The sequence below is a fragment of the Rana temporaria genome, chromosome 2 (genome assembly GCF_905171775.1).
Source record: "Rana temporaria chromosome 2, aRanTem1.1, whole genome shotgun sequence".
NCBI lineage: Eukaryota > Metazoa > Chordata > Amphibia > Anura > Ranidae > Rana > Rana temporaria.
This window is the reverse complement of record NC_053490.1, coordinates 320603280-320630590: the sequence shown is the minus strand read 5'-3', so window position 1 is coordinate 320630590 and position 27311 is coordinate 320603280. Positions and strand designations below refer to the sequence as shown.

Here is a 27311-nt window from a genome sequence, read left to right as displayed (position 1 = left end):
GGAAGTAATGCAGTGATTTGCCTATTCAAATTCATTGTAATCATATTTAAATTAGGTCGCTCAATTTAGGGTGGCTAATGGGGGCTTTGTTATGAGCCAGACACTCACTATGAGGCCACTTTCACATGGAGGCGCTTTAGTGCTAGAAATAGCACCTGTAAAGCACCTCTCCTGTGACTCCAGTGTGAAAGCCACTAGAACACTAGAACAGTGATGGCAAACCTTGGCACCCTAGATGTTTTGGAACCACATTTCCCATGATGCTCATGCACTCTGCAGTGTAGTGGAGCATCATGGGAAATGTAGTTCCAAAACATCTGGGGTGCCAAGGTTCGCCATCACTGCACTAGAACATTGCGCTTGCGGGACGTTAAAAAAAGTCCTGCAAGCAGGTTCTTTGAGGTGGTTTAAGAGCAGTGTATACACCACTCCAATTAATGGGCAGTGCTGCCGAAGCGCCTTCAAAGCGATTTGGCAGCGGCGCTTTGCGGGTGCTTCTAACTCCTTTTTAACACCTTCGGGGGGTTAAAAACGCACCACTAGCAATGACAAAACGCTGCTTGAGCAGCGTTAAAGCAGCACTATAACCTTTACTGCTACCGCCACCCACTGCCTCAGTGTGAAATTGTCCTTAAAGGGGAGTGGGCGAGGGGGGGGGGGGTACCGGAGCTCATTAAAATTTCCCTGCTAGCCTGCTAATTGTAAAAGATAAGAAAAATTATTCTACAGCCAAACATGTGTTGCCAGTTTACAATGTCACTCAGGCTGTCTGTGAAATCGTATTGTTCGGTAACACTAAATGCTTTTTTAAATAATTTTATATAAAGGATTTGTGTATTTTCAGTGTCGCCATCAAAGCCACATGAATAGACTCTCTAGAGTCTATACCATTGTACAGTATTTTTTTTTCGCATTGGTACATGTCACCCATTGCAGAGTCCAGTTCCCCATGCCTTCTTTTGACAATAGCTTGCCAATTAGTCTTCTTGAAAATAGGAACATTTTGTATCAAGATTCACCAATCGTAGATTTTAAACAGGTGGGATGCTACGTTTTGGGATCGCAGACTTTATGCTAGGTTTGAGAAACCTCCAACAAAGCAAATGCACACACTGCCTATCTTGTGACAAGGACCTTGCAGGCACCAGAAGGTCCCAGTGGTGTGATGACACACAACAAGGTGCGGCAACAAGGCCAGTTGGATTGCTGCCATGGAGCATGAATCTTCACTTAGAAGAGTAGCCATGGTGGGTCTATGTCAGTGGACTAAAATAGGGGTTTTGAAAAGTTTTTTCTTTGTGAAAGGGTGGAAGGAAGGGATGAGATACTTGTATAATACTTTTGATGGTCTCATTAAATAGGTGTCAAAAACGTGCCAGAATTCCCTATCTTTGTTCCAGGTTGGCTACTAGCATTAAAGCCAAAGCATCAATGTGGCAGTCATAACCAACGTTCTCAAAAAGTCATCAATAGCATTTTACATAATAGTGTACTTGGTTGACTTTGAAGACGAAAAATAAACGTATAAATTCTTTTAGAATTGAGCCACCATAAACAACAGACCATGTTTTAATAAACACAACAGCATCTGCAGGCAACCTATTGTTAATAATGATATTCTGTAATTGCAGGGTTCAGCTGTGCAATACTGACCCTGAACTTTCAGCTAATAGATTGGTACTTGGAGATGCAATAGAAGGTTAAGTGAATATAACAGTTTCATAATATTTCTATATATATTTCCAAATCAAGAAGATATTATACATTTTCATAATCATGACAAAATATGTAAAATAAATATTACTTCATAAATAACAGACATTTAAAAATGTACACTTGACAATGGCAACCAATGTCTAAATGACAATAATCAAGCACTGCTTTATATGCTGACCATGTTGTATGAAATAAATTGTTTATTTTTTTAAATCCAGTAGGTTTTGAATCGTTAAGAGGATAAGGCTTCACACAGTCATTTACTTCCCAATACAATCTTTAAGAAGCAAAGTACTTTTTGGTTGGTAAAATATAATCTAGTATCAAGGATTATTCTCCTATGCTTGTCAGTGCAGTATATCCTTATACCACACTGCTCTTATCTCTGTTCCCAAAAGGCTAGCTAAAACCTGCTTATCATTAGCTGCTGTGAATTGAAAATCTAAAATTAATGAGCTCCATATTCCTGACATGAATCCCAGTGGATTGTCATCCATCTGGAGCTCACATTGCTCATCTTCCTCTTTTTTTTTTCATAAAACCAAAGTATGCTGGAGAATCTGTATGTATCTTGATAGCCTTGCTCAGCTTTGTCCTGGATTAAATAAGGATCCTCATCCTTAGGAAAGAAGCTCTTCTTTAGACGATGACCTAGTTTGAAAACAGTTTGAATACAATACTTGTTAAAAAAAAAAATAGCTAGTTTTATTTGTTTATATTTTAACCTTTAAAAAGTCAAGATGTAGGGCATAGTTGTCAACTCAAACATATTTTATTCTTCATAATGATCTTATGTCTTTATTATCCTTCTCAAGAAAGTACCTTTGTCCCCAAGTGGCTATAGCAGAGTGGTGACTTTGGACACAAGGGTGTCCATCAGATCCTTCAGATTTTGTAGTTAAATTTGAATACGTTTTTATTCACTCAGAGAATATATGTATGGAAGCTTCCACCCTTCCCCAAAACTGTAACCTAATAAAGAAACATCACAATTACAAATCAGGACTCACATACTATAGCCTCTGGCTTTGTCTATACCCAGTGTCTATATCCACTCATAGTAGTTACACCAATAGCTTTATACCATAAACAGGCAGTTTCTACTCTGTTATCATATCTGATCAGGGAGATAGTTATACACATCAAACCTATTACATCACATACAGTCAGGCAATCAGATAGTACCTGTTCGCTCATTGATGTCTGTGTGGACATGGTGTGCTAAAATCTGAAAAAGAACATACATCGGGTACAAATGCCTAGTGCATTACCCAAGGTTTATTGGAGAAACCAAATAGCCAAATGAATACTCACAAACAAAAGAAGTCATATGCAAGACACTCTCTGATGGTCAATCAACGTGGTGAGGTTTGATGGTGTGTTAAAATCTAAAAAACGACAGAAGCTACTGAACCTCTCCAAACAGAAAGGTGATAAAATAATCAAATTATTTTACTTATGAAATGGGATGAGTGTATTTGGTCATTTGTTAGTTTTGGACATTGTATATTTAGTTAGACTACAGACTATAGATTAAAGCTGGTAAGAGATTAATCAAAATTCAAAAATAAATAAATAGAAGGCCAATTACCCTGACTGGCCACATTTTGAGGTTTATTGTACAATTCAGTTCTGCATAACTACAACAAATCATCTTACCAAAGCCAAAAAATGCAGTGACAGACCTGGTAAGTCAAGCTCCAGTCTGTAGAAGATCTGAATTTGAGACCTAACCCCCTCCCCTTGCCAAGGAAAATTCAGTGTATGGTCTTAGCAGGATACATTTTTTGGAAATGTCTAATTAAATGGGAGAAATGTCCACAAATCATAACCTTTCCATAACATTTCCACCTTATCAGATACTGTAGCTTACCATAATGTGAGTCTATGAAATGGGTTCCTTCTAAATGTTTTTAACCACTTGGCCACTGGGCACTTAAACCCCCTTCCTAACCAGACCAATTTTCAGCTTTCGGTGCTCTCACAATTTGAATGACAATTACTCAGTCATGCAACACTTTGCCCATACTGTATAATATTTTCGCCCTTTTTTTCCCACAAATAGAGCTTTCTTTTGGTGGTATTTAATCACTGCTGGATTTTTTATTTTTTGCTCTATAAGAGAAAAAGCATTGTTCTTGTTGCATGTTTATAGCTTTAGGGCAACCGCTGTATATAACCAATAAAGGTTTAACCCCCTGATCGCCCGGTGGGTGATACTGTGACTTACTAAACACTAAACACGTAACTGCAGCTGTCACGATCGCTATCGTGCCAAACAGACAGCAAGGCGTGGTCACGCCCCAAGTGGCTCTGGGTGGGATTGAACCCAGGACTTCTCCTTCACTGCTCCAGATCTTTGCCTTTTGAGCCACTTCTCAAGTTCATATTCTGCTTGCTGTCCATCAAAGCCTGGTTCTGAACTATGTGCTGATTGCCTGTCTTTGAATCTCCCTGCAATCTGCACCTGTTTATCCTGGTCCAGCTGAGGCAGGTTTCCTAATCAACCAGGGTATAAAGCCCTGCCTCACTATGAGGCAGGTGTCAGTTCATTGTACTCTGCTTGTCCTGTCTGTGCCAACGGTTCCTGTGATTGACTTCATCTACAAGACTGACCCCGGCTTCTGACCCTTTGGCTTACGTACCCTGGATTTGCTGTACTCCTGCCGTCACCTGGAATGGTCTTCAGAACCGCAAGTATCTTACACATAATACCATATACAGTCATACTGTGATCCGTCTGTTTTTGCTTACCTATAAGACTTGGCTTGCTGAACATTACATTGCTTGTCAGAACTTTCCTGGTTACTTATCTGAGTACTGCAAGTTATTGCTATCGGTTTTTCATTACTTATATCATTGCCATAGACTCATGCATTAATCCGGCCTGCTTACAAGTCACAGCCTAGCTAATTACCTAAACAGCCATTTAAGAACTTTATTCCTAAGTATTTACATCTGCTTATACATAGCTTATGAATTAATAAGCATTCATGATTAAGTTGATTCTCTAAAGAGGTTGTGATGAACTAAACCCTAACTCTTTGACCATACAAGAGAGTGAAGTAGTGGTTTAACCCTGAGAAACCTCCGCAGCTGAGATCCAATTAAATCATAACTAAACTCATACCCAGGAGCGTTACATATGAGCATACAAACCTGCAAAATGGACTCCACTCAAGGTAAGCCTTTACAGCAGCGTTCGCAGAGTCAGGCCTGATCCCTGCAATCGCTAACATTTTTTTTTGGTAGCGTTTGAATCAGTCAGGTGCTTTTTTACCTGTGAATCCTTACTAGTTTACCACAAAATTTAGAGCCCAAAATGGCAAATCGAAGGTACACTAGTAAAGAGGCCTACGAGTTTCTGAGCATGACATATAGTGAAGAGGAGGTCACACATCTGTCAGATTCAGGCTCAGAATATGATCCCGTAAACGACAGCGGCTCCATGACAGATAGCTCTAGCGACGAAGGTGAGGTCCCTGCTAAGGTCAGGCGTACCCGACCCCATTCTGCTGTTGTTGAGGTGCAAGAACGGCAGGTCCCTCCTATGGAGCAGAGAGCCAGTACTAGCGCCGCTATTCCTTCTGGTTAACTGGCAAGCACCAGCGGCCTAGTACACCCTGGACGTACATCCAGCACTGCAATAACACCTGGTGACGTGGTGAGTCCCATAAGTGCAGTTCAAGCTGACGAGGTGGCAAGCACAAGTAGTGGGGGGGAGGAGCGTATGTGACGGGATCCGAGTGAGGAGACCATCGCACTGAGCGGCAACATGAACATGAGCCTGTGTTATTCGGGGATTCGTGAGTGCATACATCGTTGGTGTAGTCCCTGTCCCCTCTCCTTGTTTTACAGTATTGCACTAGGAGGTTTGTCCTCTCTTTTTTCTTGCATATGTTTCTGGAGCGATCCCGGAGTATCTGGCTGGCTTGATCTATTGAAGGTCTGTTTTTTTCTATCTGAAGCAGTGAAAGGGAAAAGCTGGCTGATTGCTTGCAGGTCTTCTTATGGGACTTTTTTCCATTAACCCATTGTGGATTCACTGCCATTTTTGTGATAGAAGTTTATTAGTGTGTTTTATTTGAATTATCACTGTTTAATAGCACATGCTGTACTTGCACCTACACTAGTTGATATTAGCGCTATCAATATTTTTTCATTTATATCTTGGTTTGGTTCACCTTTTAGATACACAGCTTTTATAATTTTTTTATTTCTGTTTTGGTTTTTCCACTTGTAATTTTTTCACATAGTAGCGCTGTAGTACCATTTTTTATAAGCACAAGTAGTGTCCCGCTGCCACCAAGAAGAAGACAAAGGCAGGCCCATCATGTCCATAGTGTCCTTCCTGCAGAATTTGCCAATCCTGATTGGGTGCCCACCACTTCTGCAGAACCCGTTCTTCCCCCATTCATTGGCCAACCCGGTATTCAGGTGGAAACAGCTGATTTTACACCACTTGATTTTTATTCGCGGTTTTTCACGGAAGATCTCTATAGATCTATTGTGGACCAAACTAATTTATATGCTGGTCAATTTATCGCCGCTAATCCCCAGTTGCCTTCCCTTGCCAGAGATTGAAAACCAATTACGGTTTCCGAATTTAAGACCTTTCTGGTCCTTTCCCTCAACATGGGCATACATAAATTCCCGAAGTTGCGGTCGTATTGATCCACACGCCCAATTGACCATATGCCCGTGTTCTGTGCCTCCATGTCCAGGAAATGATACAAGCAGATATTGCAGTTCATGCACTTCAATGACAATGAACTTTGTCGTCCTCGTAGAGACCATGAATTTGATCGGCTCTAGAAAATTTGGCCCCTCATAAACCACTTCAACGAACGTTGAATTTGATCGGCTCTACAAAATTCGGCCCCTCATATACCACTTCAATAAACATTTTGCAGCCTTTTGCAACATTTTGCAGCCTTGTATACTCCCCATTAAGTTGTCTGCGTTGATGAGTCCCAGTTGTTGGCACCATATCTAGTTGTGCGTAAAGGCAAGACGCTGGTACAAAAAAGTGTCTGTTTACTTATTTAAATTGGCTTTGCTGAACGCTCATGTGCTATACAGAGCTTCAGGATAGACTTTATCCTTCCTTGACTTCCAGGAAAGATCGTCACAGAACTCCTGTATCCAGGTGGTTTTGCACCTCACCATTCCCAACCAAATGCAGTAAGCTGGCTGCATGAGAGGCATTTTCCGTATGTCCTCGAGATATGTACCCCTACCCAACGAGCCCCCAAAAGAAGATGTCGTGTCTGTAGCAAGCGCAGATATAGACGTGGCACCCGTTATTATTGTCCTCGCTCTCCTGATTGTTGCATTGGTGAATGTTTTGAACGCTACAACACATTAGTGAAGTTTTAGCGTAGGGTACGGCATTTCACAGACTAGTACACACTTACACAGAGTCTCCCAAGATGCCATCGCATTTTGAGAGACCCAAACCTGGAACCGAACCGTTACAGTTACAAAAAAAAGTGTAAAAAAAACACACACAAAAAAAAATAGTTGTCGTTTTATTGTTCTCTCTCTCTCTATTGTTCTGCTCATTTTTACTGTATTCTATTCTGCAATGTTTTATTGTTATTATGTTTTATCATGATTGCTTTTCAGGCATTTTTTTATACTTTACTGTTTACTGTGTTTAATTGTTAACCATTTTTTTGTTTTCAGGTGTGCCATTAAACTGCTCTTCAACTGATTTATTTATCTTGACAGCAACAGCGTTTGCTCCCACGATACATAAAGCCATGACTCCAGTGCTGTAGGAGGTGATTTCACCACCACAGTTAAAAAAAAGAGCATATATGCCGAAGCATGGGGGCAGCAGGGGCAGAGGAGCGATTTTGCTCCTAATGCCGCGTACATACGGCCGAAATTCCGAGGGAGGCTTCCCCGTGGAAAAGTCTGACTGTGTGTACGTGGCATAACTTTTTAATGCCGCGTACATACGGTCAAAATTCCGATGAAGGCTTGCCCGTGGAAAAGTCCGATCGTGTGTATGCGGCATAACTTTTTTGCGGGAAGATGCTCCCATGCGTCGGCATATATATATTATAGGCACAGGTTGCGTTAAAAAATGTTTTATTTTTTACTATGTTTTTATGGGCATTTGCATGTAGGTTATGGTAAGGTCTTACTGTTATACTGTGATGTTACTTTTTTTAATGTTAACCATCATTTGTTTAGCAGGTACGCCATTCAGTTGAAGCGCAGATTTATTTATCTTGACAGCAACAGCGTTTTCTCCCACGATACATACAGCCGTGACTCCAATGCTGTAGGAGGTGATTTCACAACCACAGTTAAAAAAAAAGAGCATATATGCCGAAGCATGGGGGCAGCAGGGGCGGAGGAGCGATTTTGGAAAAGTCGACAGTGTGTACGCGGCATAACTTTTGCGTGAGGATGCCCCCATGCTTCGGCATATATAAATGGTGCATGTATGCCCCATCATTAGAAGTGGGTGGATGAAGGGAGGTATTCTAATGGTGGGCATACCCACCGATCAATCTCTTTTTTCGTTCAGCCAACAGGCTGCATGAAAAAAAATGACCATATACGTATGTCCAACAAGGACCAGCAACGTACTGGTATGTTGCTGGAATGATGCCTGCGGGTTTAGGTATCATCTTGGTATCATTCTTTTCAGCCAGTGGTTGGATTTCATGTAAAACCAATCCTAGTGGCTAATTAGCCTCTAGACTGCTTTTACAATACCCCCCCCCCCCCCAAGATATAAACAGCACCATTGGGAAATTGGGAAAGCATTTTATCACACCGAGCTTGGTGTGGTCAGATGCTTTGAGGGCAGAGGAAAGATCTAAGATCTAATAGACCCCATTTTTTTAAGAGTACCTGTCACTACCTATTGCTATCAAAGGGGATATTTGATATTTACATTCCCTGAGATAACAATACAAGTGATAAAAAAAAATGGAAGGAACAGTTTTTTAAAAAAAAAAGCAAAATTAATAATAATAATAATAAAAAGAAGCACCCCTGTCCCCCCCTGCTCTTGTGCAAAGGCGAACGCAAGCGTCGGTCTGGCGTCATATGTAAACAGCAATTGCACCATACATGTGAGGTATCACCGTGAAGGTCAGATTGAGGGCAGTCATTTTAGCAGTAGACCTCCCCTGTAAATCTAATGTGGTAACCTGTAAACGCTTTTAAATGCTTTTAAAAATGTATGTAGTTTGTCGCCACTGCGTGTTTGTGCACAATTTTAAAGCATGTCGTGTTTGGTATCCATGTACTGGGCATAAGATCATCTTTTTTATTTTATTAAAAATTTGGCCAATATTGTGTATTAAAATTTTAAAATGTATATTTTTCCCCAAAAAATACTGTGTGAAAAAAAAATGCAACACCCAAGATTTTAATCTGTAGGGCCTTTGCTTTAAAAAATATATATATAGAATGTTTGGGGGTTCATCGTAATTTTCTTCCAAAAAAAATATGCTTTCATGTAAACAAAAAGTGTCAGAAAGTGCTTTGTCTTCCAGTGGTTAGAAGAGTGGATGATGTGCGATATAAGCTTCTAAATGTTGTGCATAAAATGCGAGGACAGTTCAAAACCCCCCCAAATTACCCCATTTTGGAAAGTAGACACCCCAAGCTATTTTATGAGAGATGGGAGTTGCGCTAAAAAAATTATGAATGAGTGACCATATGAAATAAAGATAAAAAAGAGCTGTGCCAAAGACAGCTCGTAAAAGTGACAAAAAAAAACAAAAATAAAGTCTCAATGTGTGTACATAGACAAATCAGTAGGAAACTTGTTTGAAAAAATTCCCAAAAAAAGTCCAAAGCACTAAAAAGTGAATCCAATTCTGTGGTTAAAGTTGGGACAATATCCAAGTGAAAGAATTCAGGCTTGACCCTTACCAGAAGTATAGATCCCCAAGGATCAAGAAGAGCCATCCATACTGTATCCACAAATAGATCCTATATGGAGCGATGCAGGGGTTCCTACTTCCGTAGACTCAGCCCAGTGAAAAAAGGAAAAAGAAAACAAAATAGTGCAAAAACGAATGATAGGCAAACACAGACTAACTCCCAGTGGCTAATGTTGACAGACACTGTGCAGTAAGGCTGGGGTCCCACCACCAAACGAACACACTGACCCTTACCAAAGATAGGCGACCCTCGAAGGATCAATTTTGCATGTCAGTGTGTAACGATCTACAGCAAGGAGACGCTTGTCAGGCAGGTCATTTTGATCCAGAGGTCAGGTAACCAGGAACCATGAAAAATATGCAAACTCTCATAGTGAAATACCATCAAGGTTTAATCGGTAAAAAAAGTAGAGCACTTATAGTTAAAATGATTAAAAGCAGCAGGGATAAATTGTAGCCGGCCGGCAAACAAACAAACGAGGCACGTCCTCTGTACGCGGTGACGTCAGCACGCCAACCTCCCAATTATCTTTATTTCATATGGTCACTCATTCATAAATTTTTTAGCGCAACTCCCATCTTTTAAACATCTGACTTTTATGCTGTATAACATTTTGAGTTTGCTGCTTTTTTAAGGTTTTTTTTGGTATGAGCATTTTTTCACTTCTTACATATTTTATGAGAGGCATGTCGAGTCCATGGAATATTTAATATTTTGACACAAGTTGCGGGAATTTTTTTTTTTTTTTGCACAAAGTTGTCACTAAATGATATATTGCTCAAACATGCCATGGGCATATGTGGAATTACACCCCAAAATACATTCTGTTGCTTCTCCTGAGTACGGGGATACCACATGTGTGAGACTTTTTGGGAGCCTAGCCACGTACGGGACCCCAAAAATCAAGCACCGCCTTCAGGCTTTCTAAGGGTATAAATTTGGGATTTTACTCATCACTACCTATCACAGTTTCGGAGGCCATGGAATGCCCAGATGGCACAACCCCCCCCCCCCAAATGACCCCATTTTGGAAAGTAGACACCCCAAGCTAATTGCTGAGAGGTATGGTGAGTATTTTGCAGATCTCGCTTTTTGGCACAAAGTTTTGAAAATTGAAAAAATAAAAGAAATACCTTTTTTTTTTTTTCTTTCTTCATTTTCAAAAACAAATGAGAGCTGTAAAATACTCACCATGCCTCTCAGCAAATAGCGTGGGATGTATACTTTCCAAAATGGGGTCATTTGTTTTTTTTTGTGCTATCTTGGCATTTTATGGCCTTCAAAACTGTGATAGGTAGTGAGGAGTGAAATCAAAAATGTGCGCCCTTAGAAATCCTGAAGGCGGTGCTTGGTTTTTGGGGCACCCGTACGCGGCTAGGCTTCCAAAAAGTCCCACACATGTGGTATTCCCTGTACTCAGGAGAAGCAGCAACATTTATTTTGGGGTGCAATTCCACATATAACCATGGCATGTGTGAGTAATATACCATTTAGTGACAACTTTTTGTAATTTTTTTTGTCCTTATTCAATCACTTGGGACAAAAAAATGTAATATTCAATGGGCTCAACATGCCTCTCAGTTAATAGCTTGGGGTGTCTACTTTCCAAAATGGGGTCATTTGGGGGGGGGGTTGTGCCATCTTGGCATTTTATGGCCTTCAAAACTGTGATAGGTAGTGAGGAGTGAAATCCAAAATGTATGCCCTTAGAAATCTTGAAGGCGGTGCTTGGTTTTCGGGGTCCCGTACGCAGCTAGGCTCCCAAAAAGTCCCACACATGTGGTATCTCCGTACTCAGGAGAAGCAGCAGGATGTATTTTGGGGTGTAATTTTACATATGCCCATGGCATGTGTGAGCAATATATCATTTAGTGACAACTTTGTTAAAAAAAAAAAAAGTTTGTTCTTTTCCCGCAACTTGTGGCAAAATATAAAATATTCCATGGACTCAACATGCCTCTCAACAAATAGCTTGGGGTGTCTACTTTCCAAAATGGGGTCATTTTGGGGGGGGGGGTGCTATTTTGGCATTTTATGGCCTTCGAAACTGTGATAGGTAGTGAGGAGTGAAATCAAAATTTTTATTTATTTTTTTGCCATTATTCAATCACTTGGTACAAAAAAATAAAAAAATTCAATGGGCTCAACATGCCTCTCAGCAATTTTCCTGGGGTGTCTACTTTCCAAAATGGGGTCATTTGGGGGGGGGGGGGGGTTTGTACTGCCCTGCCATTTTAGCACCTCAAGAAATTTGATAGGCAGTCATAAATTAAAAGCTGTGTAAATTCCAGAAAATGTACCATAGTTTGTAGACGCTATAACTTTTGCGCAAACCAATAAATATACGCTCATTGTCATTTTTTTTACTAAAGATATGTGGCTGAATAAATTTTGGCCTAAATGTATGACTAAAATTGAGTTTATTAAATTTTTCTTATAACAAAAAGCAGAAAATATCTTTTTTTTTCCAAAATGTCTATTTTTCCATTTATATTGCAAAAAATAAAAATCGCAGAGGCAATCAAATACCATCAAAAGAAAGCTCTATTTGTGGTTAAAAAAGGAGGCAAATTTAGTTTAGGTACAACATTGCATGACCGTGCAATTACCAGTTAAAGCAGCGCAGTGCAGAATTGTAAAACACCTCTGGTCCTTAGGCTGACAAATGGTCCGGGGCTTAAAGTAAGGTGACCAGAATTTTTAAATGAAATCCTAGGACATTTTTTTTATTAGTAATGGTGGCAATCAGCGACTCTCTGCTCGTCGCCGCCCACCTCACAGCCTGTCAAGTCTTACTCTACGGGTCCCGGCTACTACTGGGTGGGGAGAGAAGGAAGATCACTCCGCCAGGGAAGGCAAGAAGATAAGCAGGCAGGCGGCTGGCCGGGACTTGAGCCAAGGCAGAAGAGCATGTGAGCGGAGCTGAATGGGCATGCACCCGAATCTGAAGAAATATTCCCTCCACTCCGACCAGCACATGATCATCAGAAAGAGGCACAGATAATGGAACAAATACACCCCCCTAAGCTAGTAGAAGAGGCGGGTGTGTAACTCAGAATTTTTTTTTTTTTATTCTGCAATGACTGTCTTTGAAATTGCCCCAGCCCCTGTTCAAATCCAATCCCGGGACAATACCGGGGACAGACTTGGTCCGGAGACAGTGTCCTTAATCTGGGGACTGTCCCCGGAAACAGGGGATGTCTGGTCACCCTAGCTTAAAGGGTCACTAAAGGAAAAAAATGTTTTAGCTGAAATGACTGTTTACAGGGTATAGAGACACAATAGTTAACTGATTCCCTTTAAAAATGATTAAAAATAGATAAAAACCAACCATATAATGTACCTACAGTTTAGTTTCGTTTTTGCAGTTGTTTCCTAGTTCTCTGATGTACAGAGACAAAGAGCCAATGGAGGGCAGTGATGATTTGTGAATGAAACTGGATTGGTGCTGACACACAGTAATCACACCTCCTTGATTAGTCACCACAGTGAGAAATCTCCCAGTACTGTGGTGATCAGAAAACAGACAACCAGGAAGTGTCCAGAACCGAGAGGAATTACAGCAACATCAAAGCAAAAACGAACAATGAGGACATGAAACCAGGACTGCAGTAAGGTAAAGGAAGCTATTTAGCTAAAAAAAATTCCTTTAGTGACCCTTTAAGTGGTTAAATACACTACAGTTTGCAGAACATGTCAATAACCATAGGTGGTAGAGCAATTCAATGCTGGTGTAACAAGGACTTAGTTTTGTTGAGATTCATTAGGTTAGCAAAAAGAGGGAACAGGGGAGTGAAAGGGAAGGGGTAGGAATTTGGATCATTGTTGTTTAGGATCAGAGAGAAAGGAGAGTAAATTGCTAAAAGGAATATCATGTGCAACCTTGTAATTCAGGCAAATATATTGTGACGATACGGGGTGATTATGCTCAAGTGGTGTATGCGTTTTCAAGAACACCGGTCAGTCCAGACTGTATTGTTAAGGGCGTGCAGCCCATATTTATTTAAACAAAACAAACTTCACAGAAAATCTTCCCTCACAGGGGGTTCCACCTTTATTGTATAACAGGAATTTCAGCCTCCTGGCTCACTCACTCTTACTTAGTCAAACTCCCTCCTGGAGCTTACTTGCTCAGTTTCGTAATGCTTGATCGTGGTCCACATCTGCCACCTGCAGCCTTAGACTCCTAGAGACCGCCTGTCTCTCTCTCGTTGAGCCATCTCCACCTGAAAGCCCTCCTGACTCCTAGACCAGGCCTCCTGCCTGCAGGGTGGAGCTGTTCCCAAGTGCGAGCCCTGAGCTCTCTTCCTGAAGGGAATATAAACCCAGCCTACAGGTGTGCAATCATGCCTGTCTTTGCAAAAACCAGGCTGAAGGTGCTAATACACTACATGACCTGGGGTCGCCTCTCCACAATATATACAGTACATGGCAAAGCCATGCAAATTATGGGGGTAGAAATGGAAACAGTAGACTGTGCAGCGAGGGTTTGCAAGCCACAGTTTGCATTTCAAGGAGTATTTTGTCATAGTAGAGTTCTTTAATGCAAAAAAATGTCAACAGTGCAGAATCTGTTGTGGTCATCAATGGTTTCACTAAGGTAAGGTGCCAGGTCAGCATGCCACCTTTTTAATACATTTAATTTTGCTGCTATCAATATGTGAATAGCAATAGTTTTGACCTGTGGAGGTAGTTCATGAATTTTGAGCTGAGGCATTTCCACTGTGGGTGGAATTGGGGAAAAGGTAAATTCTGAAAGTAAAGTAAATATGCGGTTCCAGTAGGAATGCACCAAGTTGCAGTACCAAAGTATATGTATCATAGAGCCAATGGAGCCACATTTGCGCCAGTATTGGGGTTATGTAGAGGGAAAGAATTTTGCAAGTTTATAGGGTAAGATGCAATCATAAGCCACTTTATGCATTAATTTCCAGTGATCAGTACATACAGCCGATTTCCGGGACTGCGGCTGCATATGCAAATTTTTCCCATTCATTTCCTATTTAAATCGTGACCCCGAGTGACCAGGTATGCTTCCTGAGGACGTTATTACGAAACGTACGTCGAAGCAGTACCTGGTCATGCTACGTACGTAATTTCCGGCCCTGCTGTTTGTTGGTTCCTGTGAGGTGGAACACACGCCACAGACAGAGTGCGGTGGGAGGCGGTGGGAGCACGGCAGATCCCCAGACTACCAATTAGAGCCAGCAGCCCCAGTGCCGGGATAGGTACTTTTAAATGTGAGTAGCCATTTGGCTAAGTTTTATCTTTGCTCATTTTTTAATAAACGAAATTACGCTATGGATGTTTTCATTGTTATTTCATATCCGGCCGAGACCTTTAAGGAGGAAGTCGCTTAATATCTCTATTTCAGCCTATGTGAGCAGGCATTATCTTGCATAAGCTCTCATTGACTTTCTTTTTGAGTAAATGAGTTAATGTGCTTTGGTAAGCAGATTACTTATCCAGTCACTTTGGGTTGTTGTTTTTTCAAGTTTGGGGAAGGATCACTTCTCTATCAGTATATCACAGCAAGCACGGAATGGACGTTTGGTGTTTTATGGACTTTGATTTATTATCATAATATTTTTTTGTGCTTAAGATTGGGACTGAATATTATTTGCACTAATTGATATTTCACAATATTTTTTAATCATATGTTGTTTGATAATGTTTTGTGCACATGTGTTTATTTGATAAGGATTAGTGACTTCAGGAGTGCAGTCCTATGATTTTCATTGTTATTTTTATTAATTATTAGCGCCCCCTATCTTTTTCCCATATCACTAGGAGCATTCACTCTTTGAGGGGAGCAGCTTATTTTATTTACTACTATATATTTATTCACTTGGCGCAGGGTTTTCACCCTTTGGGGCGGAATACAAGCAGTACGGCATTCTTTTACATACTGGAAATGGCCATCTGGAGTAGAAAAGGCAGATTTTTCTCTGGGTTTCGCACACTGCTTTCCTATGTGCCTTATGGATTCATAGGGTTTCACTTGAACCTTAACATTAGGTTCAGTGACAATATCATGCTCAAAAACCCTGGTAAGACCTGGCAGTCCTTAGATCTCTCTATTCCTCTGTAAGAACTAATTTACCTGCTGTATTTGCAGCTTGGATAGAGAGGTGGAAACTAGGATCGAGTCTTCCCCTGACCTCAGCCAGGGCAACTTCCTGTTCATGGTCCTTCCAAGACTTCAGGAGATTTACATGGTAGGGCATTCTCTTCCCAGGTTGGAGTATCTTATAGTTAACCTCCCTGACCTTTTCTACCACCCCAAAGGGCCTCTGCTCAAGAACTTACTTTATACTGTAGGTATGAGCACAGCCACCCGATCCCCAACCTGGAACTGTCTAAGTTTGGCAGACTGGTTGTCAGGGCCGGTACTAGGCAAGGGCGGGGCGGGCAGCTGCCCTGAGCGCAATGATTTAGTGCAGGAGGAGGGCGCAGTTTGCCTGGTACAATCATGTCCACCACAGAACAGGCTGCAGAATGTAACACAGCAGACAGAGAGCGGCTTTGTCCCTGCATGTAAGCTCGATCGTAGCGCCCGCCCCCTGTCTGCACTGTGCACTATACCAGTACATGTGAGTGATAGAGTGGAGCATCGGCTATCAGTGCTTTCCCTCTCCTAAACAGCGTCTTCTCTCCCCCCTCTCCACTCATCTCTATCACTCCTACTTTCACTTTCACAATGTCCCGATGTCCGAGGGACATCACCAGCTCTGCCCCCCTAATCTCCTAAATGTTATCTCTCTCTTGGAGCCCATTCCTCCTCTTTGTAGTGCCCCCTCCTCCTGTGTCCTTTTCCTTGGACCCCCTCCTCTCTAGCTGATCAGCCAAGCTGACTGATGTCTCTGTGCTGCTGGGCTGCCACTCACTATTCAGCAAACAGGTAACTAACATACTTTCATGCTTCATATCACTGTTAAAGGGGCTGTAAACCTTCATGTTTTTTATAGGATGCATTAAGGTGAAAAAACTTTTGTCACTGACCAGCCCCCAGCCCCGTGTTTTACTGACCTGAGCCCGTTTGTTCCCGTCCCGGAGACACGCAAACGCTCTCTAGCCGGGGGTCTCGGCTCTTCATTGGATAGATTGATAGCAGCGCAGCCATTGGCTCCTGCTGCTGTCAATCAAATCCAATGATGCGGACGCCGGGGGTGGGGCCGAGTCTGGCACTCTGTGTTTATGCACGCAAATGCTGGACTCAGGAGCGCGCACGCTTGGTAAACCCCCAGGGAGAGTGCTTCTCCTAGGGGATTTTCCGATGCGAGAAGGAGCCGCGAGCGGCGTTGACGGCGATCAGGGTCACTCTGTGCAAAACTAACTGCATAGGTGTTGTGTGTATCCCCATGCCAGTACCCCATTCTTATCTACTGGGACATGAGGCTGCATGGACACAGCCACCGTATCCTAACATGACATACAGGTGCAGGTCCCAATAGAAGTGAATGATACGCTGGCACAGGGATGCACACAATGTCTGTACATCCCCTTGCTGATAAAAGAGAGCTCTGCACAGGACACACATGTCTGCACCACCTTAGTTGTGTGGATGGGGGGGATCTGCTCAGTTTTCTGTGATCGGACATAGACTGATTAAAAATATATATATATACGGATTCATTTATGGGCAGCCTCCAGCTTACAATACACTATACAATCTTATTGTACAATATCTTTTGGATCTACCACCAACTATGTAGTACAAAGGCCTGACTGATTGGATACTAGTTAAATTAATTGTTTAGGTTTGTCCATATATTACAATATTTTGGTAAATCTAACAGAGATTGCGTAGAGATTGTACAATCAGATTGTATAGTGTATACTCACCTACAGAATAGTGTTCTTGTGCATGAGTAATAACAATGACAAATGTTTTCATGTTTTCCCTGTTATCTTTATTCTCATCTTTGCAGATTTGTTTTTTCCTAGGAGCTTTGTCTTTGAGTCCATTAAAGACCCGGACACATTGTCTAAAGATGGGTACACACTGGGGCTGCGCCAATACCTGTTTTGCACTGGCAATTACGAGTACCAATACTTGTGCTCAAGTACTCACTGATACCAGTAACTGATACCTTTTGTGGCGAGATATGAGCCTATACAAAATTAATGGGTTCATATCATACTGCAAAGAATCGCATGTGATTTGAACAGGAATGCAGTGCGATTTCCTGCACCACTCCTGTGTGAACCCAGGCTGAAGTCACTATGACAAGGCATGGGATTCGGACAGGAATCGCACCGTATTCCTGTTCATATCGCATGCAATTCTTTGCAGTATGATATGAACCCATTCATTATGTATGAGCTCAAATCACACTGCAAAATATTGTTTTTAGGTATCGAAGCATTTACATGAGTACAAGTACTAGTACACGCTATTTTTTTCCAGCAGGCTGAACAGATTCCTGCCTTCACTCAAACAAGATGGATGGAGGAATCCCCCTTCTTTGCTTTAGTACTCTGACAGCAGGACTCCTCCACTGTCAGAATACAATGATCAGAGCTGCCCATACATCGAAAGAGGTTTTTGAGCAAGACCAAGATCAGGTTTAGTTCGTTCTAGCGCATCATTTATAATCTTCAGAAATCACCCTCGGGCAGCCAAGTTACTCATTATTGGCTGCGAACCCCATCAAAGCAAAGCGGTGTACTTTGTGATCATTGTGATGACCAATCACAAATTTAAATAGAAATAATGGTGCACACCGCAACCATTACATATGTTTTTTTATGCTGCTTCTAGCTCCACCCCCTGCTCTGCGGGGGGGGGGGGGGGGCGCATTTTGGCATCCCCGCCCTGGGCACTGAAATACCTTGTCCCACCACTGCCTGCAGGACGACTAGTGCGGCAACCCGCATTCCGGGAAGCATGTCGCCCAAAAGGAGCTCTTGAACTTTTTTTAGGCAACATGCTTCCCGCGATTGCACCTAGATTTATCGCGTGGCAGACCCACACCGCGTTTTGAGGCGTCATTCAAAATAAATGCCATCTCAAATGCGAGTCCCGCGATTTGTCATTCGTACACCCCCCCCAAATCAAAACGCTGAAGTGTGAATACAGGCCGAAGACTTTAACCCTTTCACTGCCAGGTCTGTACATTGTATGTGTAGCTACTTGGATTGGGTGTATATCTAACAAGCAGACTCCTGCCTGTCAGATGGAAACATTCAGGCGTCTGTGATTGCTTCTGCCTCCACATCTTCCATCTCCCCCCCCCCCCCCCCCCCCCCAGTATCCCTGGCTCCTCTTGCCCAGAACCAACAGACGGGTGGGAGCAAAGCGGAGACATGTGCGCTGTCCTCCCCTCCTTGTTGCTGACCAAGCGATGCGTTTGAGGTCACTTCTGGGTCAGTCTATCGGTGTCACTGGACAGCTTGGCCGGGAAAAATTTTAATGCAATGCGATATGCAACGCATCACATTCAGTGGAGCACAGGGGAGACATCCAGGGTCTTATCTCATTAACCACTTGAGCACCGGGCCATCGTCAAATGACTGCTTCACGGTGACTCTGAATATTCAACAGGACGTCTATTGACGTCCTGTATTCCTCCGGCCACTGGGGGGCGCGCGAGTGCGCCCGGCGTGTCCCCGAGATGCCGATGCGCGTGCCTGGCGGTCGCGATGTCCGCCAGGTACCCGCGATCGGTAACGACAGAGCAGGGACGTGGAGCTCTGTGTGTAAACACAGAGCTCCACGTCCTGTCAGGGGACAGAGGAGACCGATCTGTGTCCCTTGTACATAGGGACATAGATCGGTCACCTCCCCCAGTCACCCCCCTTCCCCCCACAGTTAGAACACAATACAGGTATACATATTAACCCCTCCCTCACCCCCTAGTGTTAACCCCTTGAATGCCAGTCACATTTATACAGTAATTAGTTTCCAAGAGATAGACAGAAGATCCGACATGTGTAATTGAATTACACTGTCGGATCTTAAGGATGCAATTCTAGGCCGGCCGCTAGGTGGCGAGGCCATTGCGGCCGGCGTAGAATATGCAAATGAACACTTACGGCGATCCACGAACGCTCCGACGGGCCCGTCGCTCTAAATCTACGTAGTTTACGTCGAGTTACGCCGTGTAAAAATAGGGCTGAGTCCTATTTGACTAAGCCCTATGAAGTATGGCCATCGTTCCCGCGTCGAAAATTCAAACTCTACGTCGTTTGCGTAAGACGTCCGTCTAAGAAAATGACGTCGGAGCGACGTCTGTTAGCGCAATGCACGTCGGGTAAGTTACCCGACGGAGCATGCGCAGTACGTCCGGCGCGGGAGCGCGCCTAATTTAAATGGGACTCGCCCCATTAGATTCGGCACGCCTTGCGCCGGACACATTTAAGTTACACCGCCGCAAATTTCAAGGTAAGTGCTTTGTGGATCGGGAACTAACTTGGCCAATTTGCGGCAGTGTAACTTAAATGGGAAAAGTTAAGTTACGCCCGATATTTGTGGATCTGGCCCCATGTCTTAATGGACCTGGCTTCGAGGCAGGAAGCGTAGGACACAGTCATGTTAGAAATGACAAGGGACCTCCCCAAACCGTTGCCACAAGATTTCCCAGAAAACACGTAAAATCAATATTTTGGAGGGGTGTCCACATACTTTTGGTTATTTAAGTAGTTTTGATGATCAGGTGTTCATATATATATATATATTGTGACAGTATGCGAGGTGCGATACATGATCATAGGTACATTTCACCTCGCATACGTTCTATTATGAGAGACTGAACCGGAATCCATTCCGGGTTTTACAGCCTCTGGGCCTGGCTAGGATTCCGGTCCGGATGTTTGGGTCCACTGGAGTCCACAATCAGCTGGACTTTAAATGTCCAGGAAGAGAGCACAACAGGGCTCTGGCTTGAAACTCAGGAAGGGACCTGAGTGAGGGGAGCGCTGAGTGCTGGATTGAAAAGGTTTGCTTTACTGCATGTTTTGTGGGTGTCAGGGACTAGCCCCACACTGTATAGAGAGGAGATCCTGTTTGTTTAGTTTAGCGCCGGACGGCAAGGATTTAATTTACTGTTTTGTTTATTTTAATCTGCAAACCGTTTATAAATAAAATCTGGCATCCGCCAGACTTAAAAGAAAGTGCCTGCTTACAGACTGTGATTTCAGAAAAGGTGATCCCCACGAGCTAATCCCTCACACGATATATATATATATATATATATATATATATATATATATATATATATATATATATATATATACTGTGGGCCTGATTCTGTGGATCAGTTCCAAAGATAGAAACAGGGATACGACGGCGTATCAGTAGATATGCCGTCATTTCTCTTTTGAGGATATGGCCCTGTGTGTCTATCTATCTATGATAGATAGATAGATAGATAGATAGATAGATAGATAGATAGATAGATAGATAGATAGATAGATAGATAGATAGATAGATAGATAGATAGATAGACACACAGTGTATATATATTAGATAGATAGATAGTATACAGTATTTCAGTTCACATACTTGTTCTATGTTCTGAAATAAACTTTCAGTCAATGGTTATTACTCGCTGGGAGACAAAGAATTGGCAGGGGAACAAATGTTGTGGTTAACCAGAGTCAAGTTAGGGCTTTTCCGCACTCTGGGGGTTATCCTCAAAAGAGATACTCCGACTTAACTGCTGTTCAGTCTGTGTGTAACTTTGGAAACGATCCTCAAAAGGCTTTTTCCAAAGTTAGACAGAAGATCCGGCATGTGTAATTGAATTACACTGCCGAATCTTAGGATGCAGTACCGCATCCGCCGCTGGGGGCATTTCGAGTCGAAATGCCGTTGCTAGTATGCAAATTAGCACTTAAGGCGATCCACAAAGCTTTCTAGCTTCCTTTTTGTGCCGTAAGTGTTATTTTGCAAGTGTAAAATTAGGGCTCGTTCTACAAAGTGTAAAGTTAGTCACACCTTGTAAAGGCCCATTCCAGCGACGGCATTTGGTATGCTTTCCCGAGGGAGAACTCCACGTCAATTTGTAAAAACAAAACCGGCATGGGTTCCCCCCCAGGAGCATACCAGGCCCTTAGGTCTGGTATGGGTTGTAAGGGGACCCCCCCTACGCCGAAAAATCGACGTAGGGGTCCCCCTACAATCTATACCAGACCCGTATCCAAAGCACGCTACCCCGGCCGGCCAGGAAGGGAGTGGGGACGAGCGAGCGCCCCCCCCCCCCTCCTGAGCCGTGCCAGGCCGCGTGCCCTCAACATGGGGGGGTTGGGTGCTCTGGGGCAGGGGGGCGCACTGCGGGCCCCCCCACCCCAGAGCACCCTGTCCCCATGTTGATGAGGACAGGACCTCTTCCCGACAACCCTTGCCATTGGTTGTCGGGGTCTGCGGGCGGAGGCTTATCGGAATCTGGGAGTCCCCTTTAATAAGGGGGCCCCCAGATACCGGCCCCCCACCCTAAGTGAATGGATATGGGGTACATCGTACCCCTATCCATTCACCTGGAGGCAAAAAGTAAAAGTTAATAAACACACAACACAAGGCTTTTTAAAATATTTTATTATTCTGCTCCGGACGCCCCCCCTGTCTTCGTTATTAGCTCTTTTACCAGGGGGGGCTTCTTCTTCCGCTCTCCGGGGGTCTTCTCCGCTCTCCGGGGGGGGTTTCTTCTTCCGCTCTCCGGGGGGGGCTTCTCCGGACTCCGGGGGGCTTCTTCCATCTTCTCCCCTCTTCCGCTGTTGACTCGGCGAACCCCGGTTCTTCTGCAGCTCTCCGGTGCCTTCTTCTTCAGCGCTGGCTGCCTGCTATGTTTGTGTGTTGGCTCGATTTCAAACAGGCAGCCAGCGCGGTCTTCTGTGGCGTCAGGGTCTTCTCTTCCTTTCTTCCGATGTTGCCTCGTCGCCTGTTGTCGCTGTAATGATGGAAGCGCGCCTTGCATCCCATTTATATAGGCATCACCGTCCCATCATGCTCCGGCAGGTACCCACGTGGTGGGTGCACGTGGGTAGGCACCCACCACGTGGGTACCTACCGGAGCATGATGGGACGGTGATGCCTATATAAATGGGATGCAAGGCGCGCTTCCATCATTACAGCGACAACAGGCGACGAGGCAACATCGGAAGAAAGGAAGAGAAGACCCTGACGCCACAGAAGACCGCGCTGGCTGCCTGTTTGAAATCGAGCTAACACACAAACATAGCAGGCAGCCAGCGCTGAAGAAGAAGGCACCGGAGAGCTGCAGAAGAACCGGGGTTCGCCGAGTCAACAGCGGAAGAGGGGAGAAGATGGAAGAAGCCCCCCGGAGTCCGGAGAAGCCCCCCCCGGAGAGCGGAAGAAGAAACCCCCCCGGAGAGCGGAGAAGACCCCCGGAGAGCGGAAGACCCCCGGAGAGTGGAAGAAGAAGCCCCCCCTGGTAAAAGAGCTAATAACGAAGACAGGGGGGGCGTCCGGAGCAGAATAATAAAATATTTTAAAAAGCCTTGTGTTGTGTGTTTATTAACTTTTACTTTTTGCCTCCAGGTGAATGGATAGGGGTACGATGTACCCCATATCCATTCACTTAGGGTGGGGGGCCGGTATCTGGGGGCCCCCTTATTAAAGGGGACTCCCAGATTCCGATAAGCCTCCGCCCGCAGACCCCGACAACCAATGGCAAGGGTTGTCGGGAAGAGGTCCTGTCCTCATCAACATGGGGACAGGGTGCTCTGGGGTGGGGGGGCCCGCAGTGCGCCCCCCTGCCCCAGAGCACCCAACCCCCCCATGTTGAGGGCACGCGGCCTGGCACGGCTCAGGAGGGGGGGGGCGCTCGCTCGTCCCCACTCCCTTCCTGGCCGGCCGGGTAGCGTGCTTTGGATACGGGTCTGGTATGGATTGTAGGGGGACCCCCTACGTCAATTTTTCGGGGTGGGGGGGTCTCCTTACAACCCATGCCAGACCTAAGGGCCTGGTATGCTCCTGGGGGGGGGGGAACCCATGCCGGTTTTTTCTTTGAAAATTGGCATGGAGTTCTCCCTCAGGAATGCATGCCGCTGTCATTTTTTTTTTTCCCCGACGCAACTTTAAGCCGTCGCGATCCTCAAAACTCGGCGTAGCGTAACTTCGCGCATGCGCAGTACGGCCGGCGCGGGAGCGCGCCTCATTTAAATGGGACTCGCCCCATTTGAATAGGAACGCCTTGCGCCGGCGGAATTTTAGTTACACAGCCTGAAATTTCTAGATAAGTGCTTTGTGGATCAGGCACTTAGGTAGAAACTTTAAGGCAGTGTAACTTAAATTGGATTTTTTAAGTTACGTCAGGTTTTTGTGGATCTGGCCCTCTGTAGCTACTTGTTACTTTAATAATTTAATATGTCATATTATTTGAACAGGAAATAATGCTATCAAATTCGTTTTTTGTTTTTTTTTAGCCACATAGAATACAATTGGGTACATTATTACTCATAAGGTAAAGGTTATAGACTTATGTTTAAAAAAATAAAAATAAAATTGACAGGGTTTCATGGCCCAACTTCTCTGCCATTCCTTAGGTATGGGTTACCCATGGTAGTACAAGGAAATAAAAAGGTTTGTGCACAACTCCTAAGCATATATAGAGGTGAAAGCGCTCATTTGGCATGACATGATAAAGCACAGATAATTTATTAACCCTCTGCACACTATGCACAAATGGGCAGGATTGCCAAATAAAGTAGGGCAACATGTGGGCACTATCCAGAGGCGGCTCTAGGCTTTCTGAGGCCTTTTTTTTTTGCGTAAGAAGTCCGGGAATACGAAACGCCATAACGCACGTCGCAGTTCAAAAAAAACGTCGGGGCGCCGTAATTTCGCGCAAAGCACGTCGGGAAATTTTAACACGGAGCATTCACAGAACGTTCGGCGTGGGAACGCGCCTAATTTAAATGGTGCCCGCCCCACTTGAATTAGGCATGCTTGCGCCAAGCGGATTTACGTTACACCACCGCAAGTTTAGAGGTAAGAGCTTTGTGAATCAGGCACTTACGCTGTAAACCTGCGGCGGTGTAATGTAAATCAGATACGTTACGCCGCGGGGGAGCAACGTAAATGTACCTGAATCTGGCCCTAAGCATTTAACTGCTCTATCTATTATGATTAGGGTTCCCTGCTATCTATTATATTACACACTCTAGGAAGAGGTTAAACAGAATGACAGAGATATTGCATGGTGCCAGTCTGGACTCAACAAGCACAAGGTGGCACAATCATGTATTATGTATTATTCTGCACCTGAGTACACATCACACTAGGCATTGTGTACACTACAGGTGAATTCAGATACAGCAGATTCTCTCTTATCTTACACGTGTGAGTTCATTCCTTCTAGCAGGCCTGTTGTTCCCAATGAGAAATCCTCAAAATATGTCCCTGTTGTGGCTACTCGAGGACTAACCATGCATACTATGAATTGCAACCAACCTTCTAGATTAGTGGGTCCTGTAAAATACTATGGGGCAGATCCACAAAGATCTGCCCCGGCGCAGCGTATCAGAGATACGCTACGGCGCCATAACTTACTTGTGTTATCTTTGAATCCTTAAAGATTTTGCGCCGTAAGTTACGGCGGCGGAATTCAAATCGGCGATTAGGGGGTGTGTTTCATTTAAATGAAGCGCGTCCCCGCACCGAATGAACTGCGCATGCGCCGTCCCTAAATTTCCCGCCGTGCATTGCGCTAAATGACGTCGCTAGGACGTCATTTTTTTTAACATAGACGTGAATTACATCCATCCCGATTCACGGACGACTTGCGCAAAAAAAAAAATCAAATTAAACGCGGGAACGACGGCCATACTTAACATGGCAAGTCTAACTATACACCGCAAAACACCAGCTTTAACTATACGCCGGAAAAAGCCAACTAGAGACGACGTAAAAGAATGCGACGGCCGCGCGTACGTTCGTGGATCGTCGGAAATAGCTAATTTGCATACCCGACGTGAACTCCACCCAGCGGACGCCGAAGTATTGCATCTAAGATCCGAAGGCGTACGAAGCCGTACGCCTGTCGGATCTAACCCAGATGCCGTTGTATCTTGGTTTGAGGATTCAAACTAAAGATACGACGCAGGAAATTTGAAAGTACGCCGGCGTATCAGTAGATACGTCGGCGTACTCTCTCTGTGGATCTGCCCCTATGTAGTTTCTGCAAATGTCCAAATTTTTCAACATTATCATTCTAAAGAACCCCATCGTGCCATGGTGTGCACTTAAGGTAGAGGAAGTTGGCATGTTATGCATTGCAGAATTTGATTATTTTCATTCAATTTTGAGTAAGTAATTTATACATATGACTGCCTATGAGCCACAGAAGACACTCATGAGCTTTGTTTTTGGATGAAAAAAACAATCCTGTAAAAATAGGATTTTTGTACTCACCGTAAAATCCATTTCTCTGAGTTCATGGACGGACACAGCAGCATTGACCTTAGGGTTATATACCTTCGCTCTAGGAGAGACTAGGCAGAACAAAAAACAGCACTTTAAGTGTTAAAACACTTCTCTCAGTACAGCACCTCCCAGGGGGCGTGTCCCCGGGTACATCCCACTCTCTGGAAGCATCCAGCCTCAGGTCGTAGACAAGCAGTACAAACAAAAGAGGGGTGGGTGCTGTGTCCGTCCATGAACTCAGAGAAATGGATTTTACGGTGAGTACAAAAATCCTCTTTTCTCTTCCGTTCATGGACGGACACAGCAGCATTGACCTTAGGGACGTCCCCAAGCAGTGTCAAAAATTTTGAGGGATGGGAAAAAACACAGAAAACCAAGCTTCACCCCAAACAAACCAGAGTTCCTCAACGGAGGAAACTTCAATCCCAGGATCCAAAAATGCAGGAACAAAAACAAATAAAGGCGAAAAAAAATCGCAAAAAAATCTCCAGAGCACATGGGCTCCAGAAAGGCCATGCTCTCCTGAAGCTAGGCAGATTAAAACTGAGGCTGGATGCTTCCAGAGAGTGGGATGTACCCGGGGGACACGCCCCCTGGGAGGTGCTGTACTGAGAGAAGTGTTTTAACACTTAAAGTGCTGTTTTTTGTTCTGCCTAGTCTCTCCTAGAGCGAAGGTACATAACCCTAAGGTCAATGCTGCTGTGTGCGTCCATGAACGGAAGAGAAAAGGATTTGGTTGAAAATGCCAGCCTGTGGGCTTCTGCTTTACTTGATCTCCAACCCAAAGAGAGACATAACAAAGATTGATACAGTATCTACTGATACGCCGGCGTAATTTTAAATGTCCCGCGTCGTATCTTTGTTTTGTATCTACAAAACAAGATACGACGGCATCTGGGATCGATCCGACAGGCGTAGGTCTTAGTACGCCGTTGGATCTTAGATGCAATTTTTCGGCGGCCGCTAGGTGGCGTTTCCGTCGAATTCCGCGTCGAGTATGTAAATTAGCTAGTTACGGCGATCCACGAACGTATGTCCGGCCGGCGCATTTTTTTACGTCGTTTGCGTTCGGCTTTTTCCGGCGTATAGTTAAAGCTGCTGTTATGAGGCGTACTCAAGTATGGCCGGCGTTCCCGCGTACAATTTAAAAAAATTTACGTCTTTTGCGTAAGTCGTTCGCGAATAGGGATTTGCGTAGAATGACATCACCGTCGTGAGCATTGGCTTGTTCCGGGTTCATTTCGAGCATGCGCACTGGGATACCCCCACGGATGGCGCATGCGCAGTAAAA

The 27311-nt window shown here is 44.1% G+C and overlaps 1 protein-coding gene across 2 annotated transcripts in view; it reads right to left on the bottom strand.

The window, feature by feature from the left end:
• Nucleotides 1–1898: 1898 nt before the first annotated feature.
• Nucleotides 1899–27311, bottom strand: part of LOC120927044 (catalase-like) — a 44156-nt gene continuing 18743 nt past the window's right edge. Inside the window, exon 3 of one of the 2 annotated variants that reach the window (XM_040337470.1) lies at nt 1899–2367. In XM_040337470.1, the coding sequence (XP_040193404.1) occupies nt 2165–2367 (203 nt within the window). In that variant the 3' untranslated portion in view covers nt 1899–2164. The other variant, XM_040337472.1, reaches the window with a different exon arrangement.